A 26,330-nucleotide genomic window follows, 5' to 3' on the forward strand; every position below is an offset into this window, starting at 1 on the left:
CGCCACCACATCTGGCTTTTGGACATGTATCTATATTTTTATTTTATTAAATCATTTATTTTTATGGTGCTGAGGATCAAACTTAGAACCTCACATCTGCTGGACAAGTGCTCTACCAGTGAGCTACATCTGTAGTTGATGTCCTACATTTAAAAATATAATTTAATAAGAATGCTAGTTAACTTGCATGTCCTGTTAAGGTATCTTTTGTACAACTTTTTTGTTCTCCTAAGAATGAGTCATTTTCTAAGATGTCTATTTTTGTTATAATGATTTTTTGTGGGGGTCTGGGGATGGAACCCAGAGGCATTGGACCTCCAAGCTACACCCCCTGCCCTATTTTTTATTCTTTATTTTAAAACCAGGTCTCACTGAGATGCAGAGGGCCTCACTACGTAGCTGAGGCTGTCCGCGAACCGTGATCCTCCAGTCTCCGCCTCCCGAATGATGGGATTATCATATAATGATCTTTTTTAATTTGGGTGCCATTTACCATTTATTTTCTTTAAAGCCCAGAGAAGCCTGTAGCAATGAGCTTTTGCTGTTGTTATTGTATAAATATATTTGCTTCCTTTTCATAGCGTTCATATAAAATGAAACTATTAACTTATGAGTGCACTTGAGAGAATACAATGACTGGTATTCAGGGTGCTTGTAACGTCCCTTTTCTTTTTTTCCTGAGGTTTCTAGGTGAGTCACTTTATTCGTGTACTCTTCAGCTGATACTAATTCTTCAACCAAAGTATTCAGTTAAAATTAGAGAGTGTTTATAACCCTGTTTGGATCTAGTAAGGCATATAGACATGCAGGAGTAAATTTTACTTGGCCTTTCTTAAGGCAAAGATGGAAGAAGTGCTCTTTTTCTTTGTAAATGGATAGAATTAATATTTAATTCAGTGAAAATCTGCAAATTCCTGGAAAATCTTTTATATTTGCATCAAATTACACATTCTGAATACAGTTTAGAGAACATCACCAGAGTGCTGTGACTTTTTTTTCTTAAATGCATATTCCCTTTTATAATACATAGTTGAAGAGTCTTTCCACTCAAACTCTCACTTAAAATATTTATCTTAGAGCCAGGCATGATGGCACATGCTTATAATCCCAGCATTCGGGAGGCTGAGACAGGAGGATCGCAGTTCGCGGCCAGCCTCAGCTACTTACTGAGGCCCTGCACAACTTAGTAAGACCCTGTTTCAAAATAAAGAATAAAAATGGTGCTGGGGGTGTAGCTCAGAGGTAGAATGCCCCTGGCTTCCAGCCCCAGTACTGAGAAAAAATATTTATCTTAAACTTTATTTTTCTTAAAATCATGAAGTAAAGACAAAATACGACTTAAAATGTTTTCATCTGGGCATGGTGACCTACGTCTACAATCCCACTACTTGGGAGACTGAGGCAAGAAGATGGAACATTCGAGGCTGACTTCAGAAACATAGGGAGATCCTGTTTTAAAAATAATCAAAAGGGCTGTGTGTTTAATTCAGTGGTAGAATGCCCCTCAACCAAAGCCCCAGTCCCACAAGAAGATGTTTTGAATGAAGATAGGCCACTATCGTGTATTTCCTTGAAGCCAGGCAAAAAGCATTTGTATCGTTTTCAACTGAAATAAGACTTGTGAGAAAAGTTTCTCCTGCCTACAACTCAAGAGAGTATATTAAGATTAAAAGGTTATTTATGGAGTACACGAAAGAAAGCTATAATAAAAAACCCGATAGCTATAATTTAATTTTTAGTGTTATAATTCAGATTCAGTAATTCAATAGCAGATGTAAAAATGAAATGAGAGAAAAAAATGAAAGTGTCACCAGACTGACTAATCAGTCATTGAAAATGCCTGTAGTGGGAATTTACTTAGATAGGAAATGTTTGCACTGTCATTAAGGACTCCCTAATTTATATTAGGGAATGAATATAATGATAGGCACAGAAATATACCCTGAGGCTGAGGCTGTGCAGAAGAAAGCATTCCTAGCCCACTTTGGTACTTAAAGATTCTTGGTGCTCCAAGGACCCTCAGCTCCTTGACACCTGCATTGAAAATAATTTCCCTATTTCACTGTCTTCTCTGAGTCATACACACACACATACACACATACACACACACACACACACACACACACACACACACACACACACACCAACTGCTAATAAGTATAAAATGTTGCGTAGACTAAGAGCTAATTAAATAGTTAATCATAACATTATTGGACTCCTTCAATAGACTGAAGCAGTATATTCAAGGCCAGTAGGCAGGTAAATGTATGTTAATTCTTTTCTAACACTTTAAAAATATTTTGTCTGTTATTCTTTAGACAAGCCTAGAAATAAAAAATAACTAACTTATAAATGTCTCCTGGGAAAATAAACTATTGTAACAGCCTTTAGTTTCCAAGAATAATCTTTAAAATTTAAACTTCCTAATATTTTTAACAGATTGTATGTTCACTGTTATAATTGTCACTGGTTCCCAGACCTAAAACTCCATGTACCTTGTAAAAATCTACAAAGAGAAAACACAATCTGCTTCATTCTCATGATTAGAAAGAAAACAGTTATTAAATAAAATTAGAACGCGATGTGGATAGCAGGTAGAAAATGCTTAATCGGCTCTTGTCTCTTCCTCTTCCTTCTTCCTCATCCTCTCCCTCCTTCCTTAGATTGCTTCTAAATTGTTTAATTCTTGAAGGCACCTACACAAAATTCATTTGATGGGAGGTAGGATGTAAAGGGCGAAATAATGGAATATGAAATGAATATTTATAGATTACCTGTTATGTATCAAGTAAATGTACTAAATCATTTAACCTGCATGACACATCTGTAGGGGAGGTATTCTTATCTTCATTTTACAAACTGGGAAACAAAGGCCTAGAGAAGCTCACTCACTGTCCTAATGTAACCTAACTGATGGTCGGTCTGACTGACGTTAGCTCTTGTTCCTGCTGCTTTTAACTTGGACACAGCTACGTATGTGAGTCACCTTCCCATGTTCCAATGGGTGATAAAGAACACAGAATTAATTTCAAGTGCTGGACATACAGATTCTAGAGACACATCTTTACATTTACAGTTTCCCCAGGAGACATCTTTATGAGCAAATAGTGGAATTTTATGATGATTAGATGTTTTAATTCTTAAAACTACTTAGAATAATGTCTAACACATTTTTAGCACTCAGTAAATATTGTTTATTGAAAATATGGGGAGAGCTGGGTGGGATACAGTGGAAAAAACACCAATTTCTGTTTGCATGCATATTTGTGTTACTATAAATCTCACTATAATATATAATTACAATGTACCAATAAAAGTATGTGTGATAAATATTAAGTGATGACTTTTATACCACAAAGGACTCACTGAAGAACCTGATTATCGCCTGAATAGATTAAGAAGATGCAACTGATACTTTTCCTGTACAATAGAGTAGAGTTAATCTGTTTCACTAAAAGGCAAAATTAGAACTAATGGGTAGGTTCAAATAGACTGATTTTGATTAGGGACTAAATACAAATATTTCATAATTATGCTAAGTGTAAAATATGAAATAATACACTTAGGATAGCTGGTATTCTCTGTTCTAGATCACTGTAGATGTCATGTTCAAGTTACCGGGTACGTGTTTTTTGCTATCACCCTCTTCTCTAAGCTCAACACAATTATTCCTCAGCCAGGCTCTTGGTGTGATATTTGGTAATATTAAAAAGAGTTTCAAAATATTGGCTGCAAAGCATTAAACACATGCAGGGCTCTTCTAAGCATGGGTCCATGTTGAGCTATATAAATTGCATGCCTACAAATCAATCCTATGGACACAATCTAACATACTGAGACACCATGTATGTTTCTGTAAAGCTGTGGCCTGTTCTGTAGCTTACCTTCTTATATTTACTTTCTTCCATTTTCTTCATGCCTATTTCTTTTTTTTCCCTCTGAATATATTTTCTCTAGTGCCTGTTTTTCTGGGATCACAACCCCACACTCAAGGTCTACCTTAGGCTACATTGTCTATCATACTATGTAACCTGAGATTTTCAGTTTGAGAGGTCAGTCCAAATTCCCTGTAATGTCATTTCATACTCAAAGATAACATCATACCCCATGAGAAGATAAACATTTGGGCTAGGTCCAGAGTCATATGCCTGTGATCCCAGCTACCCAGGAGGCTGATCAGGAGAAATCCAAAGTCTGAACCAGCCCAGGCAATTTAGCTAAACCCTATCTGAGATTAAAAAAAAATGAAAATCAAAAGGGCTGTGGATTTATATGAGTGTTACAGCATTTACATAGCAAACGTAGGACCCGAGGTTCAATTCCCAGTGCTACGAATAAACCAATGTTTTACATAGTGGTATTGTTTGATTGATTAACACCACCATAAATTTGCATGCAAGATCGAACTCCCAGATTATGAGATTCTCCAAATGTTTGTGTTTTGTTTAGATACAATATTAATAATCCATTAGAAGAGTAAGAGCCTAATAAAAAGGATGTTCATCACTTCTCTTCTTTATCCCATTTCATTTTTCAAATTTTTTATTGGTGCACTGTAGTCATACATTTTAATGGGGTATAAGGTAGCAGAGGCACACATCCACACATCACTTCTTTAGCCCTTCGCCAATTCCTACTTCATCCCCTCCCCCTTCCCTCCTTCTCAGAATGTTACTGACTGACTCTGATAAGTATATGAATGTACGTCATGTACATTAGAAATTTCCCTCTTCCCCGCTCACATCCCCCTCAGTTAGGTCACGTTATTTGCTCATCTATGGTTTCTTATTTTCCCGTTTGTCTACATCCCTCCTGTAACCCCTCACTCCTATATTTATTACTAGGCAGATTTCAACTTCCTGCTTTCTTGTTGTATTCATGTAATAATTGATCTCTTTTACCCATCATGATCGTATCTGACCTCTTTCTATACTATTAGTTGCAGTAATCAACATAACTTTAAATGTGAACCAAAACCTCTTGAAAATACATATTTAGTGAATCAAATGTGTTATGTATCAGGTATGAAGCTCAGTGGTGAGCATGGATATTTATCTTGCCATTATGTTGCATGGGGCCCAATGGGCGTGATTCATTTCCATGCCTATTATAGGAGTCATGGTCAACATTCTCTGCGGAAGGAAAACATCGTGTGTGTGTGTGTGTGTGTGTGTGTGTGTGTGTGTGTGTGTGTTACTAAGGATTGAACCCAGGGGCATTCTACCTCTGAGCTACACACCCAGCTCTATTTTATTTTTTGTTTGAAGCAGGTTCTTACTAGGTGCTGAGAGTCTCAGTACTTGCCAAGGCTGACCTTGAACCTGCTATCCTCCTGCCTCAGCCTCCCAAGTACTGGGATTCCAGGTGTGGGCCACCATGCCCAGCTCATCACAAATTTATTTAATTAATGCATTTGCAAGACATTAGGGTCCTTCCACAGTAAAGACCCAAAGGCCCAAGGAAAAGTGTCCTTTATTAAACCTAGCTTTGATGAAGAGTAGACAGCACTGTGGAAATATGACTCAGACAAGGATATGATATAGTAGGAGAAAGTCAGTAAGCTTGCTGTGCCCGACCCGGTTTCTCCTTGGCCTCTCTGAGTGCTGTTCCTTCGTCTCCGGTATGAGCAGAAGGACTTTGCAATCACTAGGAGTTGCTCGGGGGTAGGAGGAGTTCTAGTTTCTGTGAGCCACCTGCGGAAGGAGAATACTGGCTTCTGTAACTCTCCTTCTGGGGATACAGAGTCAGGAGGTCGGAAAGAACTTGCTTCTGAGGCCTTCTAGTCTCAGGTCAAAGTATTCAGCATCACTTTGAGGTTCTATACAGAGCACTGTGCATGACACACACTTAAATACACACACACAAATTCCAGGTTGAAGTAAAAATATTATGGAAGATCACTTAAACCAAAAAATGAAGGTATGAAGAAAGAGAATTTGAAGTCTTGATTTTGAGAGATTTTTCAAACTTTAAGGATTTGATTTGTAAAATTAGGGCACCTAGATGTTCTAAAAATCTTGATTAACTCTCACTTATTTAAATATTGTTTTGTGTATTTAAATACTACTTTTGTATTTAAATATTATTTATGTTTTCTATGACATGAGAGCTTTCAGAAGGAAAGACCCAGAGAAACACTTGGATGAGAGTGTTTTGTATAATAGATTTGAGGAAGAAGAATGTCCATTCTCGGAAAAGCATGATAGAAAAAATCACATGGACTAAGTGTAAAGACTGGGGACTGCTTGTTAGAATTCCTGTCTCTCCGCGTCACAGATCGCAGTGCATCTTTTCTCCGGGCTGGAGGAGGGCATGCGGTACATGAGTCTTGTGACCTACTTCTGGGACACATCAGGAAGTGCCCCTCCAAACCTGTCCTTTCTCTAAGCACTTCCACTTCAAATGTTCAGTATGGCCGGTACCATATTTTGGGGTACTGTGTTTTGAACCTCTTCACCTATCTGTACTCTGAACACAAGCAACTTTGTAATTTCATACCTTCATTGTTTTAGTCCAGTTTTTCCCCTATTGAATAATTAGGGAAAGAGATACTGGCAAAACCAAAGTGAAAAAAATTCTATTTTAAAAGCAGAGAGGATGGTTTTCTTCATAGCAAATTCATCCTTTAAGGAAAGCAACCAGTGATTACTGGACCATTACCAAATTTTTGGCAAGACAAACTCTTGTACTCTTCCCCAAAAGACTAATTCCCAACTTTGTCAGATCTTAACAAGTTGAACTAAATTGAACAGAGGTATTTAAGCTGACAGATTAATAGAAAAATGAATCTGTAGTATTGGTGTTTGTTTGATTTTCATTCCCTCGAACCTCCATGTATATTTAAGATGACTTCCTCTTGCTGAGTTATAAAGGTGTGTGTGTGTGCAATGACTTTATATCAGAATATTTTGGCTGAAATTTGCCAGGTGGTTGATTTTGTAAGTTCCTTGAATTTTTAATTATAATGTTGATGTGTCTTTGAATGAGAAAAAAATTGTGGTTTTGTTTGCTTGTTTGTTTGTTTTTTGGTGGTACTGGGGTTCCTGGAAACCCTTCTACCTCCAGGCTACACTCCCAGACCTATTTTATACTTTTTTATTTGGAAACAGGGTCTCTTAAGCCAACAAGGCTGGCTTTGAACCTGCGCAATCCTCCTATCTCCTCCTCCCAAGCATAGGGTTTACAAGTATGCGCCACCACGCCTGGCTAAAAAATTGTTTTAAATAAAGGAATTGTAATATTATTCTACTTGTATTTCCCAGTCTTTAATGAAAAAAAAATACTGTTTAGAGGCCTGGATTTAAAAACCTATGTCACCGAGTAGGCTGCCTACCCATCAAGTTGTACCACTTACTTTTTCGCTTCAAATAGAATCCTGCCAGATGCTGTTGATGGTGATATGTGCATCGCTGTGTCTAATCGACAGCCATGCAGTAGTAGAGGATCTATAAAATAGCGACAAGATTTTTAAGTACCTCTGTGAAAGGAAGTCACCATAAGATATCTGAAGAATATGCGTGTAGTTAGGAGCTGTTTGTATCTAATACTTAAAATTATTAGTTGTCAATGAGAGAAAAAGAAGTGGAAACATGGTAGGGGTAATTAAAGCAACTGGTGATTGTGTTGAAGGGCGTGCTGAAGCTCTGTGGATGTGCTTGTGCATGTTTTCATGGGAGGTTGCTCTAAATTCTCATTACGTATCAACAATTATGTTCCACATTTCTGTCGATTATGAAAACTGCAGGTGATGGAAACTTTTAGCATAGGTGTTGGTTTATATAACCACAAAAAAGCAAAGTATTTGATCCTTTCATATAATTTAACCTTAAATCACTTACGGAGCCAAGATCATGCATTAATAAGGTGAGGTTTCTTTGAGTCTTAGTTTCTCTTTAATCTTCAAATTAGATTATAAAAATGAAATATTAGGAATTCCATCAATAAATTTAAATAGAAATGGGTTAATTGAACTAAGGGCTGAGTGAAATGGTGACATTCTCATATTAAACACGGTGATTCGGTATATTACATTACACATTATCATTTATTTCATGTAGAGTTTTTATAAGCAGTAATTGAGGAAACTGTGAATCAACTTCATGAAACTATTCTCTGTTAAATTAACTGCTGCCGTCTTTAGTTGTCAGTGGAATGCCTGGCACAGTACTCTAAACAATTTGCATATTGTTCTTCAGTTTCAGATCAAATTCTCAAGAGTAACCTTGCAGCAATGGAACAACAAATTCTTCATCTGGAACGGGACATCAAGAAATTCCCCCAGGCGGAAAATCCACATGATAAGTTTGTGGAAAAGATGACGATATCCTTTATTTATTTAAGACTGTTCGTTATTCGTTAGTCCCCTTGTTCATTGGCTTCTCCATCTACCTATTTACTCTGTGGTTAATTCTAGATTTCCTGGTCTATAACACTCTCTGGATGAACTTGTGTGTCTGCTGTTTTTATATTAGCAGCATCAATTTTGTTCCATGATGTTTTGAAACAGGTAGAGTAAGCAAGGGAAAAATTAGGTCAGAAAAAGGTTGCCATTTGTCAAAGAAGAATTTCATTTGAAAGCCCACAGATATGCAAGGTAAGTCTTATGAGGCTTGATTAGACCTAAAGCAAAACAAAGAGTCTTCTTATGTAACCAAGTATTTAAAGGAGATGTGTTCCGATCTGAGATTTTTCTTTTCTCTTTGCATGTGGGCATGCATGTTTCCAGGGTGTGCATGCATACATTTTCTGAAGTCACATGTCCATTCTGAAGGGCAATCAGAGAATGACTAATATGAGTGGACTCAGAGGACTAAGAAGGATAATATTTGCATGGGTAGATACATAGATGAATTGATCAGGAGGTGATATATCTAAGGAAATTGTCATATATATATATAGATGTATAACATTAAACATTTTTGGCTAAACATTTTTGAAACCCTATTTTATTTTACATATAACCATACAAATTATAGAAATATATAAACAGATAACTTGAGAAATAGCATTTAGCTTGAATTGTTTAATGTTAAAGCTGCTGTCTAAAGATAAACTACATTAGAGCTGGGATTTTTTTTTTTTTTTTTTTTTTGGTTTTCAAATGTTAGAGTCATATCCTCCTCCTTCTAGGTTTAAAGAAATATCTTGAACTGCAGATTGATTTGCCATTTTATATCTCTAGAGGAAATAAAAACTAAATTCTTTATCTGATAATAAGTAAATTCCTTCAACAACTACATGGGAGTCACCTTGTTTCAAGGTTAACCCTTTTGCCTTTTTCTTCTCTTATGTGCTTTCTCCCCTGCCCCCAACTTTAGAAGTTATGGTACTGAACCCAAATTAATTAAGAATGCTAATTTAGATTCATGTTAAAATTATTTTCCATTCTTAGTGTTTTGGATTATAAAGTAATACTTTGTATTGCACAGACTTTGATGATGTTGAGTCTTTACATAAATTGGAACATTGGACTACATAACCGCCCCATATTGATATACTTAACACAAAGGTTTCATTTTAATGCTGATTAAGATTTTTTCATTCAAACATGATACATTGTCCATTGACTGGAAACAAAAAATTTCTTTTTTCACCTTTTGATTTTGGGTCTTGTTTCATGGATTTTGCTGACTGATCCCCTCATTCTCTTGAATATTTTCTTCCATAGTTGGCTTATGGCCACAGAGCAGCTTGCCACTGTGAGTCTTTGTTGCTCATTTAGAAAAAGAAAAGTAATTTCAAACCCTTATGAACTTGGCCTGGACTCATTATTTTATTTTTTTCTCTATGCAGGTAATTAAGCACTTTGAAATGAAAATCCAGAGTCTTCTGTATCTGTATGTTACAGATGAACGGCTATTCTTTATTCAAATGGCACTAAAGTGTGTCTATTTGTCCACAAGGGGATTGAAAACTATATTAAAATGTATGGGGCTGTTACATTTCATATCTTATTTTTTAAAACAAAATAATATATACAGCAATTTATTTCATAGAAAAAGTTAGAATATTGACTTGACTTGGTTAAAAACTATAAATGAATACAATATAGAAAGAAAAATATTGCTCAAATTATTCTTGTTCTGGAAGACTTCTTGGGAACTCATTGAGAGTTTCAATCTTTTAGAAAGAGAAAAAAATAAATATAACCATCATGCATATGTTATATGAGTTCCAGTGCCTACTTAATATTTTTCGACCCTTCTGGCCATCCAAAAAGAGAAGAAAATTGTGATTATGAGATACATGACCCAATTTTACAATTAGAACCACGCTTCCATCCATTTCTAGTATAGGAGTCTTTGTACTAGCTGATCTTTCCGATGTTTTTATCCTCTTACAAATTGTTTCGCTCCAGGCACTGGCCCTATAAATTGAATAACTACAGGCACAGGCTTGTCCTGAAAGTAACCTTACCTACTGAAACAGTAATATCTCTATCAGAGCTGTGAGCTCAAAACCGAAGAGTGTCCTCATGCCACTGGGCTTTAAAAACAGCAAGAGGGCCGTAGTTAACAGCAGTGGTATGATGCCACTGACCAATATGCAGGTTGAACCATCACCAAGTCCGCACGTGGAGCTATGTCCAGTGGTACCTTATCTTAACCCTTACTCTTTCACCATATCTGTTCAAGGCTTGCAATATGCTAGGCTTTGCGGAACTATGAAAATAGAGCAATGCAAATGATAGAAAAATTGACCTTGAGCTTCAGACAGTCTGGCATTTACCTGTGCCATAGCAGAGGTCATATTTTATTTAATTGCCACATGTCTACCACAGTGCCTACCACCTTGCATTGTGTAGCCACCCATTAAATGTGTGTGGAAACATAAAACGCTATATCTAGACATCTAATCTAAGCCCTTATTTATTCTTACCACATAAAAAAGGGTATAGCCAAGCATTGGTAGTCTGTGCTTATAGTTATAAAAATTTCATCATGTAAATCTTTTCAGGAACTTGATTAACATGAGGTTATCTTTTTAGAGGATGCCTGGAAAATGGTACAATCAATTCTAGAGGTGGTGATTATGCATATCATTTAAAATAATTTAAAAAAACAGAATTGACCAAAAGTAGAGCTCTCTCTCATGAATGTAGTTGAATGGCTATTTCCAGCCTCTTGAAGCCAGTGATTTTTAGAAGGAAACTTGTCACCTTTGTGACCATTTTCCTTTCTACAATTTGTTGTCTATTCTTTTCTTAACATATTTACTAGGTCACCCTTTATTTCGGTTTTCTCATATCCTGCTTTCCATGCTTATAATTTTTGATTTTTATGTGGATCATATTGGAAAAGGCATACATTCAGACAGTGCTTGCTGCCTTCCCCCCACCTCCCCTTTCCTCGTCCCAACAATGAGCGTCCGGGTTGACCACGCTACATTCACACTTATATATATATTCGAATTCGAATGTAGCTTCTTCATTAATCAACCTCAGCCTTCTTCCTCTTCTACCCTTCCTTTTTAGCTTTGCTGGGGTTTCCCCTCCACTATCTGGAGTTTTGTCTTCATTCTCTATTTCATTATCTCAAGTTTGGAAACTTAAGAAGACCATGTTTCAAAATAAGAAATAAAAGTAAAAGTGTCCTGGACTATAGCTTGGAGGAATAATGCTACTGGGTTCTATCCTCAGTACCAAAATATGTGGGGGAATTAATGCTATTATCCTGTTTTTCTTTAAATAAAACAACATTCTTGGGACAAAGACTTCCAATTTCCAATGAAGACATGTCCAGATAATTCCATAAAAACATAAGTCAAAATTGCATTTAGTACACCTAACCTGCCAAACATCATAGCCCGGCTGAGCCCACCTGAAAGAGGTCAGAATACCTACATTAGCTTACTGTTGAATATCTCATGGAAGTTACTAGGAATGTTATTGCAGAAACACTGCCAATACAGTACTTTGTAGAATAGTGGTTGTTTATTTTCCTCATTGCCTGGTAGAGAGCAGAGTCTGGTTGCAGCTGCCTAGCATTTCAAGAGGGCGTATTACCAAATATTGCTATCCCAGAAAAAGATTTTTAAAAATTCAAAATATAGTTTATACTGAATATGTGTTAATGCACACAATTTGACTTAATCATAAATTGGAAAATCCTAAGTAAAATATAAATCACAGATTTCTGTATTCATTATGCTAATATGCTCATTACAATCATAGTATTGGAATATTTTAGTTCATTTTTGTTACATCTAATTAGAATGAAACCTTTATTCGTTTTTTAGTAAACATTGTTGATAATTACTATTCCTTTATTAAATGCCTTCTGTGTATAGAATACTGTCTAGTTTTACCTACCTGAACTTCTAAAAGTATTTCCATTTACCAAATGAGGAGTATCTTCCATATCTGATGATAAAATTGACCAGTTATCCCTGTTAAGGTAGTGAGCTAGGTTTGTATCCAGAAACATCAGTAACTGACAAAGTTATTTGCCATAGTGTCAGTGCTTATTCACCTCAAATGTATGCCAGTTTTAAGTCTTTTAAAGTTACCAGAAAGTCTACAGTCTGGTTTTGGTACCTACTGTGAATATTGGTGGGGTGAGGTTCATGATCACGTCTTGTTTCTACTGTTTGAAAATAACCCATGCTTGAGAGTGATGAGGACGAGCACAGTGAATGGGCTCCTGGCTAATCAGGTATTCTCTTTGACTTGGTCTGAAATAATATGTGACATCGCAGCTTTTGTCTTCTGGGACAGTTGTGTGACTGAAAAATATTTAGGGAAGAAAAAGTAATATTGTTTCTTTGCCCATTGCCAGGTTGAAGGCTAATATCCCCTACAGCAAAAGATATATCTAGAGAATAGGAATTTTATTTAACCATCATTTTACGGAACAAAGATTCCAGAGAAATCTATTTTTATGCTAAGTCTGATGGAAGAAGTATACAGTTGTAGGTAACCTGATTGGGCAAAAAGTGATATGATATAATGTTAGTAAGTGGAATAACTCACTTGGTGTGTTTCTGTATGGCTCTCCCCGCTCCAAAGGAGGCAGGTCATCTGCCGGTCACCTTGGAGTCTTAAGTAGATAAGGGAGGAGCTCAGAGAGTAAACTTCCTACGTTGAATGGCTTGAGGAGGAGAATTCTAAATTCGGTGTTCCACTTTCAGCTTCGAGGAACAGGACAGGAGAAGGTCAGTGAGATGTTCTTGCTTCTGTGGCATTTCCGTTCTTCTTCAGTTGAGAATACTTGGCATTCAAAAGCACTCTACTTTGGAATATTATGTTCTGAGGCCTAACACTTGTTCTGTCATATTCTTAAATTCTCATATTTATGTGGTTTTTTCTCTCACATGCACGCACGCGCACACACACACGTACACACTCAGATCATTGTTTTACTTACTGTGCCTTGCTTTTTCAGACAGGAAATAAATTCATTCTTAAAAGAGAGCTTCTTAGCCTTTTAGCTGTGTGTTGTGATCCATTCTTAACATCAGACTGTCCAGGGGAGGGGAGCAAATTAACAATGTTGACCTTAGCGCTTATATCCTGTTGACAAATTTCTTGCCACATTTACTCACAGAGATTTTGTCAATGGCAGGGCTGTCTATTGCCCAAAATCAGTTTAGCGTTTTGATTGACTGCTGGCTAAATCATTTCCCCAACTGGAGGACAGGGAGAGACTGAGCAGCAGGAGCACCATTAACACATTGACAAGAAGAGCTGACAGAATGTTAATGACATTAACACCCTGTCAACTAACTATCAACACCTGGGATTTCCTCCTAGTGTGAAGGAGAGTCACTTGAAGTAGTAACAAATCAAGTAACTGAGTAAGCGCATTGTCCTTTCAAGACAACTCCGAATGGATGTGGGCTATCCAGCACAGGGTCATCACGCTAATTTTTGTTTTACTATTTATTTAGCACTGGGGATTGAACCTGGGCCATTTTACCTCTGAGCTATACCTCCTAGTGCTTTTTTATTTTTTCTTTTAATTTTGAAACAGGATCTCACTAAATTGCTGAAGCAGGCCCCAGTATTCTATAACTAAGGGAATCATTTTAAATAGATGAAAAGCCGGACGTGTTGGTGCATGCTTGTAATCTCAGCATTTGGGAGGCGGAGACTAGAGGACCAGGATTCTCTGACAGCCTCAGCTACTTAGGCCCTTGTAACTCAGTGAGACCCTGTTTCAAAATTTAAAAAGACTAAAAGATAGGGCAGGGGTGTAGCTTGGAGGAAGAATGCCCCTGGGTTCCATCTCTAGTACCACACCAAAAAAAAAAAAAAAGAGAGAGAGAGAGAGAGAGAAAACTCATATTGTCCAGCCACAATCCTTTTCATCTTTGAGAACCTACCAATGATAGGTTTTAGTAGGATTATAAGCCATACTTTGGATTATAAAGCAAATGTATAAAATTGACCAAACAGTGATAAAGCCTTTTTGTCATATTTGCTGTTGCTATGTGAAGGTAGTAACATAGGCCATTTTCTGGCTTCTAAAGAAAACTTGAGAATTTGAGACTGGACGAGAGGGTAATTTTTACACTTCTGGTTCTTTGTCTGAACACTCTAATGTGTGCTGGTCACAAACTCGGAAAATTCAGAAGTTCAAAGTAAGATTTTTTCATAGGACTTCTCTGATAGGGGAGTATGTAAGAAAGAGAAAAGAAAAAGGTCATGGCCAGTAACAGAGATAATACAGATGTTGAAAACTAAAGTGTTTTCAGGAGCTGTTATTCAAACAGGATTTGGAAGCTCATCCCACAGAAGTACAGTACCTGAGAGATGATGTTTTGGTCATAACAGCTGGTAGATGTCTTGAGCTTTAAACGAGGGGGACGAGAGCCTCAGCAAGTCTAAGGCCAGTGAGCCTTTCATTCTAATTCAGACAGACATTTCTCAAAAGATCAATATGTCTACATGGAGCGCTGACTAGAATCTGACCCAAAGTTTGAGAGCCAAATGGAGACATAGTATGACAACAGGGATGCCAAGCATGTTCACCCTGTTCCAGTCACTTACTGGACATCTGCAGGCTCAGATGAAGAGTCGGCATTTTCAAGAAAAGTAGTCTTCAGGTCCTTAAAGAGGAACCTAGTAGCCGTTATCATCATAACCCAAGCTTCAGAGGTATTATCTACAGAGAAGCTCCTGGGAGATTAATATGTATTGCCCAAATGTGTATCCTCCAAAATTAGTGTTTTTTTAAGTCAACTAAAAGCAAGTGAGGAGCTGGGCATGGTGTCGCACGCTTGTAATCCCAGCATTTGTGAGGCTGAGATAGGAGGATCACGGTTTTAGGACAGCCTCAGCTACTTAGTGAGGCCCTTTGCAACTCAGTGAGACCCTGTTTCAAAATAAAGAATAAAAAATAGGGCTGGGGATATAGCTTGGAGGTTGAATGCCCCTGGGTTCCACCTCCAGTACTGCAAAAAATAAATAAATAAAATAAAAATAAAAGCAAGTGAGGCTGTGGAGAATTTCCTTAGGTTTTTTCCTCAGTAAAACACACACACACACACACACACACACACACACGGGAATACTGGTTTTTTAGAAAGTAATATTCTTAGCATTATTTAAGAGGCACACTCTTTCATTATGGTATTGGGATATTTTGCTTCAATTGGTTGTACATTGAACTGAAATAGAAGGTGTGATCATTTGTGATAAAATGCTAATAACATATTAATAATAGAAATTAGTGTCAAAGATAATCAGAGATTGGAAGAAGTTAGAGAGGTGAAGGCAAATTTTATTAAGGAACTCTTAACAAAAGGAGAAGAGACACCTTAGTGTATAGCTGGACTGCATTCTTAACACAGGGAGAAGTGGGGATTCATAGCCATGGAACAGAGCAGAGGCCAGTGGGTGGGAAATGACTGAGAAGGGATGTCAAAGATAAGGGGGATTCTTGGTAAATCAACTTGACAGTATTATTATTATTATTATTTTGTGGGTCTGGGAATGGAACTCAGGGACATTCAACCTCCAAGCTACAGCCCCTGCCCTATTTGTATTGTTTATTTTTTGAAACAGGGTCTCACTAAGTTACAGAGGGCCTCACTCAGCTGAGGCTGTCTGTTAACCGCGATCCTCCAGTATCAGCCTCCCAAATGCTGGGATTACAAGCGTGCTCCACCATGCCCGGCTTGACAGTATTATTTCTAATGGCAGTCTGGTTTGAGGAGATCAGGAGTTTGGTCAGGTTTGGCAAATGGCAGACAGCAAGGGTGGAGGATTTTAACTACAGTGACCCTGCAGAATTCTTGCCAAAATTGCACTATTCAGGACGAAGGACAGAGCGCACTGATGAGGTCCTACGGAAAAAGAGGACTCGGGAATTTGGTTAAATTGAGTCTCTTTACTCTTTCTAAATATCATGTGTCAGCCACTAAGCTAGCAAGATATATACAGCGCACACATATTCCACAGGCTCAGTATCCCTTTTGGAAACGTTAAGGACCAAAAGAATTTCATATTTCTGATTTTTTTGAATTTGGAGACTTTTTCATATACAATATGAGAAAGCTTGGTGTTGGTACCCAAATCTAGAAATGAAACTTGATTGTGTTTCATAAACATCTCATACATATAACCTGAAAGTAATCATGTCTCCTACATTTGTACTATGACCCACCAAATGAGGTCAGGTATGGAATTTTCCACTTGTCATGTCATTATAAGTGTTCAAAGGTTTCAGATTTTAGAGCAATTCAGATTTCAGATTTTCAGATTAGCCGTGTTCAATGTGTATGTGCATGCATGCATGTGTGTATGTATTTCCCCCTTAAGTTGTTTCCAAGCAATTCTGTGAGGTAGGTACTATTATTTACCTCATTTTGATAAACTTAATTTTGAATATGGAAGGCTAGAAAGGATCAACCGTACACTTGAAATCACAGAAGTAATAAGTATTGACGTACGGCTGCCGTCCAAATCTACATCCTTTGGACTCCAGGCCTTGTGCTGTTCAGCTCACAAAGGTTCTAAATCTGAGATGAATTCCGCATTTGTTCCCTGTGAAACTATGTTATTGCTTCCTTCCCGGTCTCCCTCAAATGGGAAAAAATGTTCTGTTTGAAGGGATTGTAAACTAATTTAAAAATTAGCTGCTCATTTACACCATCTCCTCCAGAAAGCCTTCCCTAATCATAGCAATCAAAATTAATTTCCCTGTCCCTTGTGCTCTCATAACATTTTAATACTTTGATTATCATACTTGCTCATTTGCCTCTACTTTGTTTATGTGCATGCCTGCTTTGCACACTGGGTTATAAACTCTTTTCAGATATGTATTCTTATTAATCTTTGAGTACTCTCAAAAAGCCTAGCACAGTGCTTTGTAGACAGTTAAGTACTTAATAAATGTTTACTTAAATAAGTTAGAGTTTATTGTATAATGATATTAAACTTAGCACTCTAGAAAGCAAATAGAGAATATTAGCTTATCATTCTGGCATGACCTCAGTTTGACTAACCAAGGAGTCTCACATGCTTCAAATGTTAGTCCGTCTCATGTTCTGACTTCCAATGCAGGTATTGAAAAAATTATCTCTTAGCAAACCCATACGGAGAAATCACATTCTAAAAAGCTGTCTGCATGGAGCCTATGTTTTTTTTAGGATGTTAGCACAAAAATCTTCTATTTGGAGAGTCTTGCTTATTTGAAATTACACAGACTCTAAGTACATTTTTCAAACATTGCTCATGGAATTGGTAGACATTTGGTACATGGTGGTGATAGGGAGGAAAAATATATGGCCTGGTTAAAGTGTGCATAAACACTTTAGGGCCACAAGAAACTCACCTAAGAAACCTTTTTTCAGAACATAAAATGGGACTTAATTTGTTTGGAAGAGTAAATGTACCCTCAATCTGACAGATTCTCATCATTCTCACCAGAAGCTAAGTTTTAAGAGATTCAAAACCTTTCTATGACATTTATTCATATTAAATAGAAATAAATCAAAATGAATCTTAAAAATTTATGACCCAGTATGGTTATGGTTATTTTATACGTATATTCACTTATACTGGAGAACATATAGCAGATCTGTCCATAAATGTAAAGATGAGGCCATTTATTATATTTATGAGATCATAAATAAAGTAATAATCTATGAATTTGTATCACTTTGATTTAAAATTTACTTAAAGTATTTTCAGTTATGAGGGATATTTGTGACATGCTAAACAAGTGTAGTTATAGACAGCAATAGTAATGTGAATAAAACTCTTTAGTAGCCAGGTGTGATGTTACTTGCCTGAAATCCCAGTCCTTGGGAGGCTGAGACAGGAGGGGAGCAGGTTCACGGCCAGTCTCAGAGCTTAACAAGATTCTGTTTCAAAATAAAAAATAAAAGTTTTAGTGGTGTAGCTTTGAAAACAGAATGCTCCTAAGTCCAATCCCTAGTACCGTTAAAAAATAAAACTCTTTAAATATACACTTCTAACAAAGTTCTCAGTGACATGATACTTTTATAATGTATAAAACGATTAGTATATTTTTCTATAAAAGTCTGTTCGCATATATCTGGTTGAAATCTGGTTCAGATAAAGATTATAAATTACAACAAATTATCAGCTTTTTAATGAACATATTCTGTTTTTCTTTATGGTTTTAACCTTAGGATAATAGAGAATAAATTGAAAAATGAAAAAATGTAAAAGCAAGTCAATATATTTAATAATCATATGATGATGTTCCTTCTTGTTGCAAAGATAGAATAATAACTTATTAAGTTGTCCCAGCTCATTAGTGAAGTTAAAATGGAAAAAATAGCATTACTGAAAATTATCCAATTGAATTTTGATTATAACAGTTTATATATACCTCATAAGACATACATTTAGAGCTATACATCTCAGCTAGTCATTTAAGGCTAAGGGACTCACTAATGGTGAGAGTGGAAAATCAATGAAAAATAAAAAAAAAGAATTATAGACAAGCTTTCCAGAGGTCATCAGTGAGAAGGAGAATAGGACCTAGTCATCAATTGATGTTGTCTGAATAGAGAAAAGTCATTTGTAGTTGAGATAAAAATGGCTCAGAGGGGAAGGTATCAACCCCCTTTTTTCATCAAAACCATATACACAGTAAATGTTTTTCTCATATCTGCTAAGCCATTGGCACATTTATGAACAGCAAGTGTGTTTAGTTGTATAAGTCTAGATTCCTGCATCATGGGCCACAGAAACTAAAGCAGTCTCATTTCATTTTGCATACAATTGCAAAATGCCCTGTCCACTTTATTTTCCCCATATATAAAAAAGTTCTTCAAACTTTGATGTTCTTAAAAATGCGAAGTGTTTTTGTTTATCCATGTAAATGAAAATATATTAGAACTGGGTATCAATGGACCCTAAGATCTAGCCTTGGTCTTTTTGATCACAGAAAAGATAATTCTGTTTACCCTTTTACAAGAGTGAAACAATATTTGGTTTGCCTGTCTCACATATATGTTGCTATTAGGATTAGGTATAATGCCTTTTAACACGCTTTGAAAGATGTAAAAATTATTTAAAGTGTCATTTATCATTCTGCCCTAAATCTCAGAAATGGGAAATAAATTACTTCTCCAAAGGAAAATGCTCTGATTCTGTCCAATTTCATTTTATCTAAGTTCTTCTAAATGTAAGTTTTGAGTTTCATTTTTTGTTTTTAGACTTAGAGAGAAAAGGTATATTCTTCACAATTTAGTAAATACCCGTGGAGGAAGCAGGATACTGATATTTCATTATTCAAGAAATATCTCAGATATTTACAGTTGAAGGAATCTCTACCCTGTTCACTTTGGTAGAAAAGAGGGAGAGACAGCAAACGGAACTTAAAGATTTGTGAATATTCCATGAAAGATGATGTGCTACTTCCTATGGTGCCTATAAAATGAGATTAAGGTATGGTTCCTGTTTTCAAGGAAGAATAGTCAGTGAGGTAAGAGTGATAGAAGACATCATCAAACAATACCAGAGAATTTAATTGCTAAATAAATGTAGTGCAGGCTAACAATAGAATAGACATTTTAAGGAAGTTCTCCCCATATGTTTGGTTGGTGAGAGAGCATCCTGGGTCTGGCTACAATTGGTAATTAGTACTGCTACTTTATTATTTATTTGGAAATGCACACCAAACTAATCAAGAGCGTCAAATGAAAAGTTACTGGAAATGGGTTCCAAAGCCAAGTCCAAATGACTTGTATATTATTTTCTGCTTTGAATTAACTATCACCCTTAGCATAGATCAATTGGGTGTACCAGCAGTTGCTCTAGGTTCATAAATATATTTCTTTGCATGATTTTACTAGTCAGCATAGATTTATGAAACAGCTACTGTCGTCTCTAATGCTATGCTAGGTGTCAGAGAACTAAAGCATAAATATGGAGTGCAGAGTACTCTCTTGGCTGTAAAGGAACGCTGCGTTTATTAAAGAGAACACATAGGAGAAAGATGAGGCTAAAAGAATTGTGTTCACATTTAATTGTGTGGCACTGATATAAATGCATTAGGAGTTAACAAGGCACTGGATATTGTGCTTTTGAGCAGATTCGTGGAAGAGATAACATCCCATTCTGGCCGAAGTGCTCTTTGTAAGGTTTACAGCGCAGTGGTTGACTACATTGGCTTTGCAGAACATCTTTTGTATTCCCAGTTCATGGCACGTAGTAGGCTTAATATATGTCTGGAGAATGAATAGATGCATAATTAGCCCTATTCTGACACTTTATTTCAGGTTATTTTTTTAAATGTGATTCTCTTTGACTTTGAAATTTATTTCATGTGTTTGAAATTAAATGAATGAAAACTCCCCACCAATCATGGATGTGTTAGACGAATATTAAAAAAGATTTGGGACCTGGGGGTGTAGTTTAGTGGTAAAACAATTTCCTAGCAGGCTTGAGATCCTGGATTTGTATCCTTAGTACACAAAACCAAGTGGGGAATTAGTTAATTTTTAGAAATCACATACCAGGAACTCACTCAAAATAGATTAGGTTGAGGAAAAATTTAAGATTCGCAGTCAAGCCAGCTATGATAAGGCATGCCTGTAATCCCAGTACTTAGAATGCCGAGACAGGAGAATGACAAGTTTGAGGCCAGACTCTACAACATAAGGAGACTGCCTCAAAATACAAAACAAAAATGGGGTTGAGGGTGTAGTTCAGTAGCACAATGCCCCTGGGTTCATTCTCCCATTACCACAAAAAAATAGTAATAAAGTGATCAACTTAGACATTATAAGCTTTTAAAATGTATAAATAGGTTTTATGATTAAAATTTATTTTGTTCATTTTTGCATATTATGGGATTAAATAGTTTGAACTCACTGAGCATGTTAAAATAATTTCTAATAGGCACTGAGATGCCATATGATGAAGCATATGTGTTAGGTCATATAACATATCTGCCAAAATCTCCATACACCGGGACATAATTGACGCCGAGATTTTTGCCTTCCGCTCTATATTACACTTCCTTTTGCCCACACATATATTTAGTCATTCTTGTGATGCCCGAATAGGCCTTGTGTACAAAGCATTAGGACCGTGAAACATAAAAAGATGAATAAGATATGGATCTTTCATTTCAGAAGCATGCAAGTTGGAAAACAATCAATAGTATACTCAAAAGACTATAAGCCAATATGAGTATGAGAAGTGCAATATACATGTTGGAAAATTATTTCTATCACATAATGAAACTTAGTCCATCCATAGAGGGTTTTTTTTTTTATTGGTGCTTTATAGTCATACATCTTAATGGAGTCCAAGATGGTAAAGGCTAGTCTTAGTAGTTCAGATCAGGGCAAGATCATTTTTGACTGAAGACTTGGGTACAGAATTTTGAAGAGTTCTAGTCCAAATACTAGCAAAGACTATGAGTTCCTAAAGATCAAAAACTGTCAAGAGAACAAGTTGATCCTGGAGGCTGGGAGTAGTGAGAGTTATTACTTAGGAAAGAGGGTAAACATCAAGTTCCAAATGACCAAGAATACTGGTCTAAAGAGGCCCAACCATATTTGATGGATTATAAGTTGTTAAAAGGGAAGGAATTCTTGTTCTTCTCCGTGGTGCTTGCCTAAATGAGGTAGAAGGTGTCATCTGCTAACTACTAATCCAATTAAATCAGGAGAGTTTCTGTATTAGAAAGGAACACGTACACATGTATGCCAGAGCCAATGGGTTTGTTTTCCATTAATACATTCACCTGCCCTGTAGTTTATATTTGTAATGCAGTATGACGACTCGCATTTTGTAGTGTTTTGGAGTTTAAACAGATCTTTGAGCGTCTCAAATACTGAAATGTTCTGTAATGAAAACCATCATATTGAGTGTGTGTTGGGGAAAAAAAGCTATGGCCTGTGTGTCCTCTGATCTCACATCTGTGACCCTAAAAGGTGTGAAGATTTCACACACACACACACACACACACACACACACACACACACACCTGCCAGCAAGAAAGAAATTCTGCAGCACTGAGTACCAGCTGAGTGTCCTGAAATTCTACTCAGCTCAACTAATATTTCGCTAAACAGAGCTTTAGATCCCACACGTTGAGAAATCAGCGCCAGCGCTTCCAGGCCTTCTAAGAAAACCACCATTTGTTCCACTCTCTGGACATTCTCTAAACCCCGGCTTTAGGGGGGTTATATGGAGACTTCATTACATTTGCATGATTGATTAAATCATTGACCATTGGAGATCGATTTAACTTCCTCCCCCACCCCTTCTCCTATAGAGGTTGGGCAGAAAAATCTCAACCCTCAATGGTGCCTTTGAATTTCCAATGGCATGATCCCATCTAGGGGCTTCCAGCCATCAGTCAACTAATAAAAGCAGAAGAAAAACTTAAAAAGAAATAAAAAGATATTATCGCTTTAGAAATTCCAAGATTTTTCAGAGTTGTGTGCCAGGGAAAGAGGATGAAGACCAAATGTAACATCACATTGCCTCTTACACCTCGTTGGTTTTCTTGCAGATACATCCATTACACAGATATTTATTGAGTGATCAATCATTATGTGCCAGGTACTAGGTAAGGCATCACCTCCAGTAGAGGTTTTTTTTTTTTTTTTTAGGACTCTTTGGATGATTTAAAGTGCACCAGAAGATGCACAGAGGCTAAGTGCAAATACTACACTGGTGGGAGATGAGGTCTGTCCTGCCGCTGAAGTCCAGGACACAGTTAGATTGCAGGATTTATTCTTTTTTTTTTTTTTTTTTTTTTTTTTTTGCGGGTATGGGGATGGAACCCAGGGACATTCTGCCTCCGAGCTACACCCCCTGCCCAAATTTTTATTCTTTATTTTGAAACAGGGTCTCACTGAGTTGTGAAGGGCCTCACTAAGTAGCTGAGGCTGGCCGTGAATCCTCTTGTCTCAGCCTCCCAAATGCTGGGATTACAAGCGTGTGCCACCACACCCGGCTCCAGTAGAGTTTTGAACAACAACAACAAAAAAAAGAAGATACAATGCTTACCCTCCAGGAGATTAAATCTCCTGGAAGCGATATGCTTTAAACAACAACATATGCAATCATGGCAGGTGCACGGAGAAGCCATATATGCGAAGCCAGTCAACCAGGGCTCTCCTAGGGTCAAGGCTTCTGCTGAGAGCGGAAGGATGGCTAAGAGTTAATTAAGAGGAGAGTTTAAGGTGAATCTTTCTTCAGTCTGTTATCCACAGGTGCTCACACTGTTGGGCAGTTGGGTAACTTGATTATTTGCTTAGTTGGATTTCCAGTGCATGCGGGTTCTTGCCTGTGAGCTGACTGGATTTATACTTCTAGTAGAGTTTTAAAGTTGGAGAGTCAGGAATCTCTCAAAGGAAGCCAAATAGCAAGGATGTTTTATATTTCCAAAATTCGGTTAACTTTTCCCCCAAAGTTGTTTTAACTATTAGCTAGGGATTGAGTGTGGGTATTTTTGAAAAGCTATGTCAGATTCTGTGGAAAACCTAAAGCTTTACTAACCTCGTGGGAGCTGGAATTTTTCAGCTAAAGAGGTTCCAATAGATTTAGGTATTTATCCAAACCGAACTTTCAAACCACCTGAGATTTTCCCATTACTGGTTTACATAGAGCTTAACTTCAGTGGTTTCCTCTTTCAACATTTACTTTTTTTATTTAAACAGCTTAATCGAGAGCTATAAAAACACTGGATCAGTCTTTTCAAATAAAAATGAAATGCAGCTGCCATGGGTTAGTCTTACAGAAGAAACCCTGCCGCCTGCAGGCAGTTTAGGTGTGAAAATCGTGCTTTTATATATACCAAAAGCTGTAGTTTTTTATTACAAGGTCATATCTTTGGATTGTTAAGTTGATAAGAACCTGGGAATTTCTTTGATTCGTGGTGGGTGGGATGTGCCAGGAGCATGCACGTGCCTGTGCATGTGTGTGAAATACCAAGAGTTAGGAGATTTACATTATTGCTATGTTAATTACGAGGAGATTTCCATAATGTTATTAATTGAATCACACTGTGTATGAGGCACACTGCCGCACTGTTTTGTCTGCACATATCTTATATGTTGTTTAGATTTGAATAAAATGCCAAGATGAGCTTAGGTTTGTAATACTAATACCTAAAACTCTTTGGACTCATGAATGATTATTATTTTCTCCGTCTGTAATAAAGTGCATTTAATTTGGGGGGTACTGGAGATTGAACCCAGGGCTTTTCTATCTCTAAGTATATCCCTAGCCACCTTTCGTTGTTTAGTTTATTTGCTTGTTTGTTTGTTTGGGGTACTGGGGGATGGAACCCAGGGGCATTCTACCTCCAAGCCACACCCCCAGCCCTCTTTTTATTCTTTATTTTGAAACAGGGTCTCATGAGTTGCAAAGGGCCTCACTAAGTAGCTGAGGGTGTCTGCCAACCGTGATCCTCCTGTCTCAGCCTCCCCAATGCTGGGTGTACAAGCGTGCGCCACCACGCCCGGCTTCAGTATTTAGTTTGAAACAGGGTCTCACTGTGTTGCTGATGGTCTCACTAAGTTACTGAGACTGGCCTAGAATCTGCATTCCTGTTGCTACAGTCTCCCAAGTAGCTGGGATTATAGGTGTACACCACCACACCCAGCACATTTGCATTTTAATGTTAACAGGGAAAATGTGGGGTTTTTTTTGTGGTACTGGGGATGAAACCCTTCTACCTCTGGGATACACTCCCAGACCTATGTTTTATATTTTATTTGGAAACAGGGTCTCTTAGGCCAGCGAGGCTGGTTTTGAACCTGTGTGATCCTCCCGTCTCCGCCTCCCAAGCGTGGGGATTACAAGTGTGTGCCACCATACCCGGCAAAAAAATAAATAAATAAATAAAATAAATGTGTTTTAATAATCATTTTCTTTAGAGGAAATAGAAGTCTCTGCCCATGCCTGTATGTTGGAGAGTTGGTCTTTTGTTGTTGTTGTTTTTGGTACTGGAGATGGAATCCAGGGACATTCTACATCTGAGCTACACCTCCAGCCCTATTTTTTTTATTATTTATTTTGAAACAAGGTCTCACTTATTTGTGAAGGGTCTTACTAAGTAGCTAAGGCTGGCTGAAACCTGCGATCCTCCTTTCTCAGCCTCCTAAGTACTGGGAGTATAGGTCTGTACCATCATGCCTAGCTGGCCTTATGTTTTCTTCTAGCAGTTGCAAACTTTCTGGTCTAATTCCTAAGTCTTTAATTCACTTCGAGTTGTCTTTTATTTAGAATGAGATATAGGGGGTCTAGTTTCATTCTTCTAACTATGGATATCTAGTTTTTCTCATATCATTTGTTGAAAAGGCTGTCTTTCCCCCAACACACACACACACACACACACACACACACACACACACACACATTTTTGTGGTTACTGGGATTGAACCCAGGGTCATGTACTTTTGAGCTACACCCCAGCCCTAATTTTTATCCTTTATTTTGAAATGGAACCTTACTAAGTTGCAGAGGGACTCATTAAGTAGCTGAGGCTGGCCACAAACCTGCGATCCCCAGCTTCCCCCAACATATATTTTGATACCTTTGTCATAATTTAGCTGGTTATGTTTAATTAGAGGATCCCCTTTCAATAAGTTATCTTAGATACAGAAAGCCAGGGAAATTAAATAATACTTCCAAATTATGCAAATAAATACCTTTAAATACAAAAGAATTATGTTAGATTATCTTGAGCATTCTTTTCAGCTTGAAAACTTTCTTGCATTCTACTTTTTCTTTTCTTGGTACCTTGGATTGAACCCAAGGGCATTCTACCTCTGAGATACACCCCATTCCTATTTTATTTTATTTTAATATTTTTTTATTGGTGCACTATATTCATACATCATAGTGGGATACAAACTTTTGTAGACATACATGCACACATCGC

At 37.2% G+C, this 26,330-nt stretch overlaps 1 protein-coding gene across 2 annotated transcripts in view; it reads left to right on the forward strand.

Moving 5' to 3' along the window:
* DIAPH2 (diaphanous related formin 2) overlaps window positions 1-26,330 on the forward strand; it is a gene marked incomplete at both ends in the record, with an annotated part of 850,504 nt that overhangs the window by 531,083 nt on the left and 293,091 nt on the right. For both annotated transcript variants that reach the window (XM_080719289.1, XM_080719290.1), the window contains one exon: window positions 8,196-8,322. In XM_080719289.1, the coding sequence (XP_080575415.1) occupies window positions 8,196-8,322 (127 nt within the window). The remainder of the gene's footprint in view (window positions 1-8,195; window positions 8,323-26,330) is intronic.

This window comes from Muscardinus avellanarius, assembly GCF_963383645.1.
Source record: "Muscardinus avellanarius genome assembly, chromosome: X".
Taxonomy (NCBI): Eukaryota; Metazoa; Chordata; class Mammalia; order Rodentia; family Gliridae; genus Muscardinus; species Muscardinus avellanarius.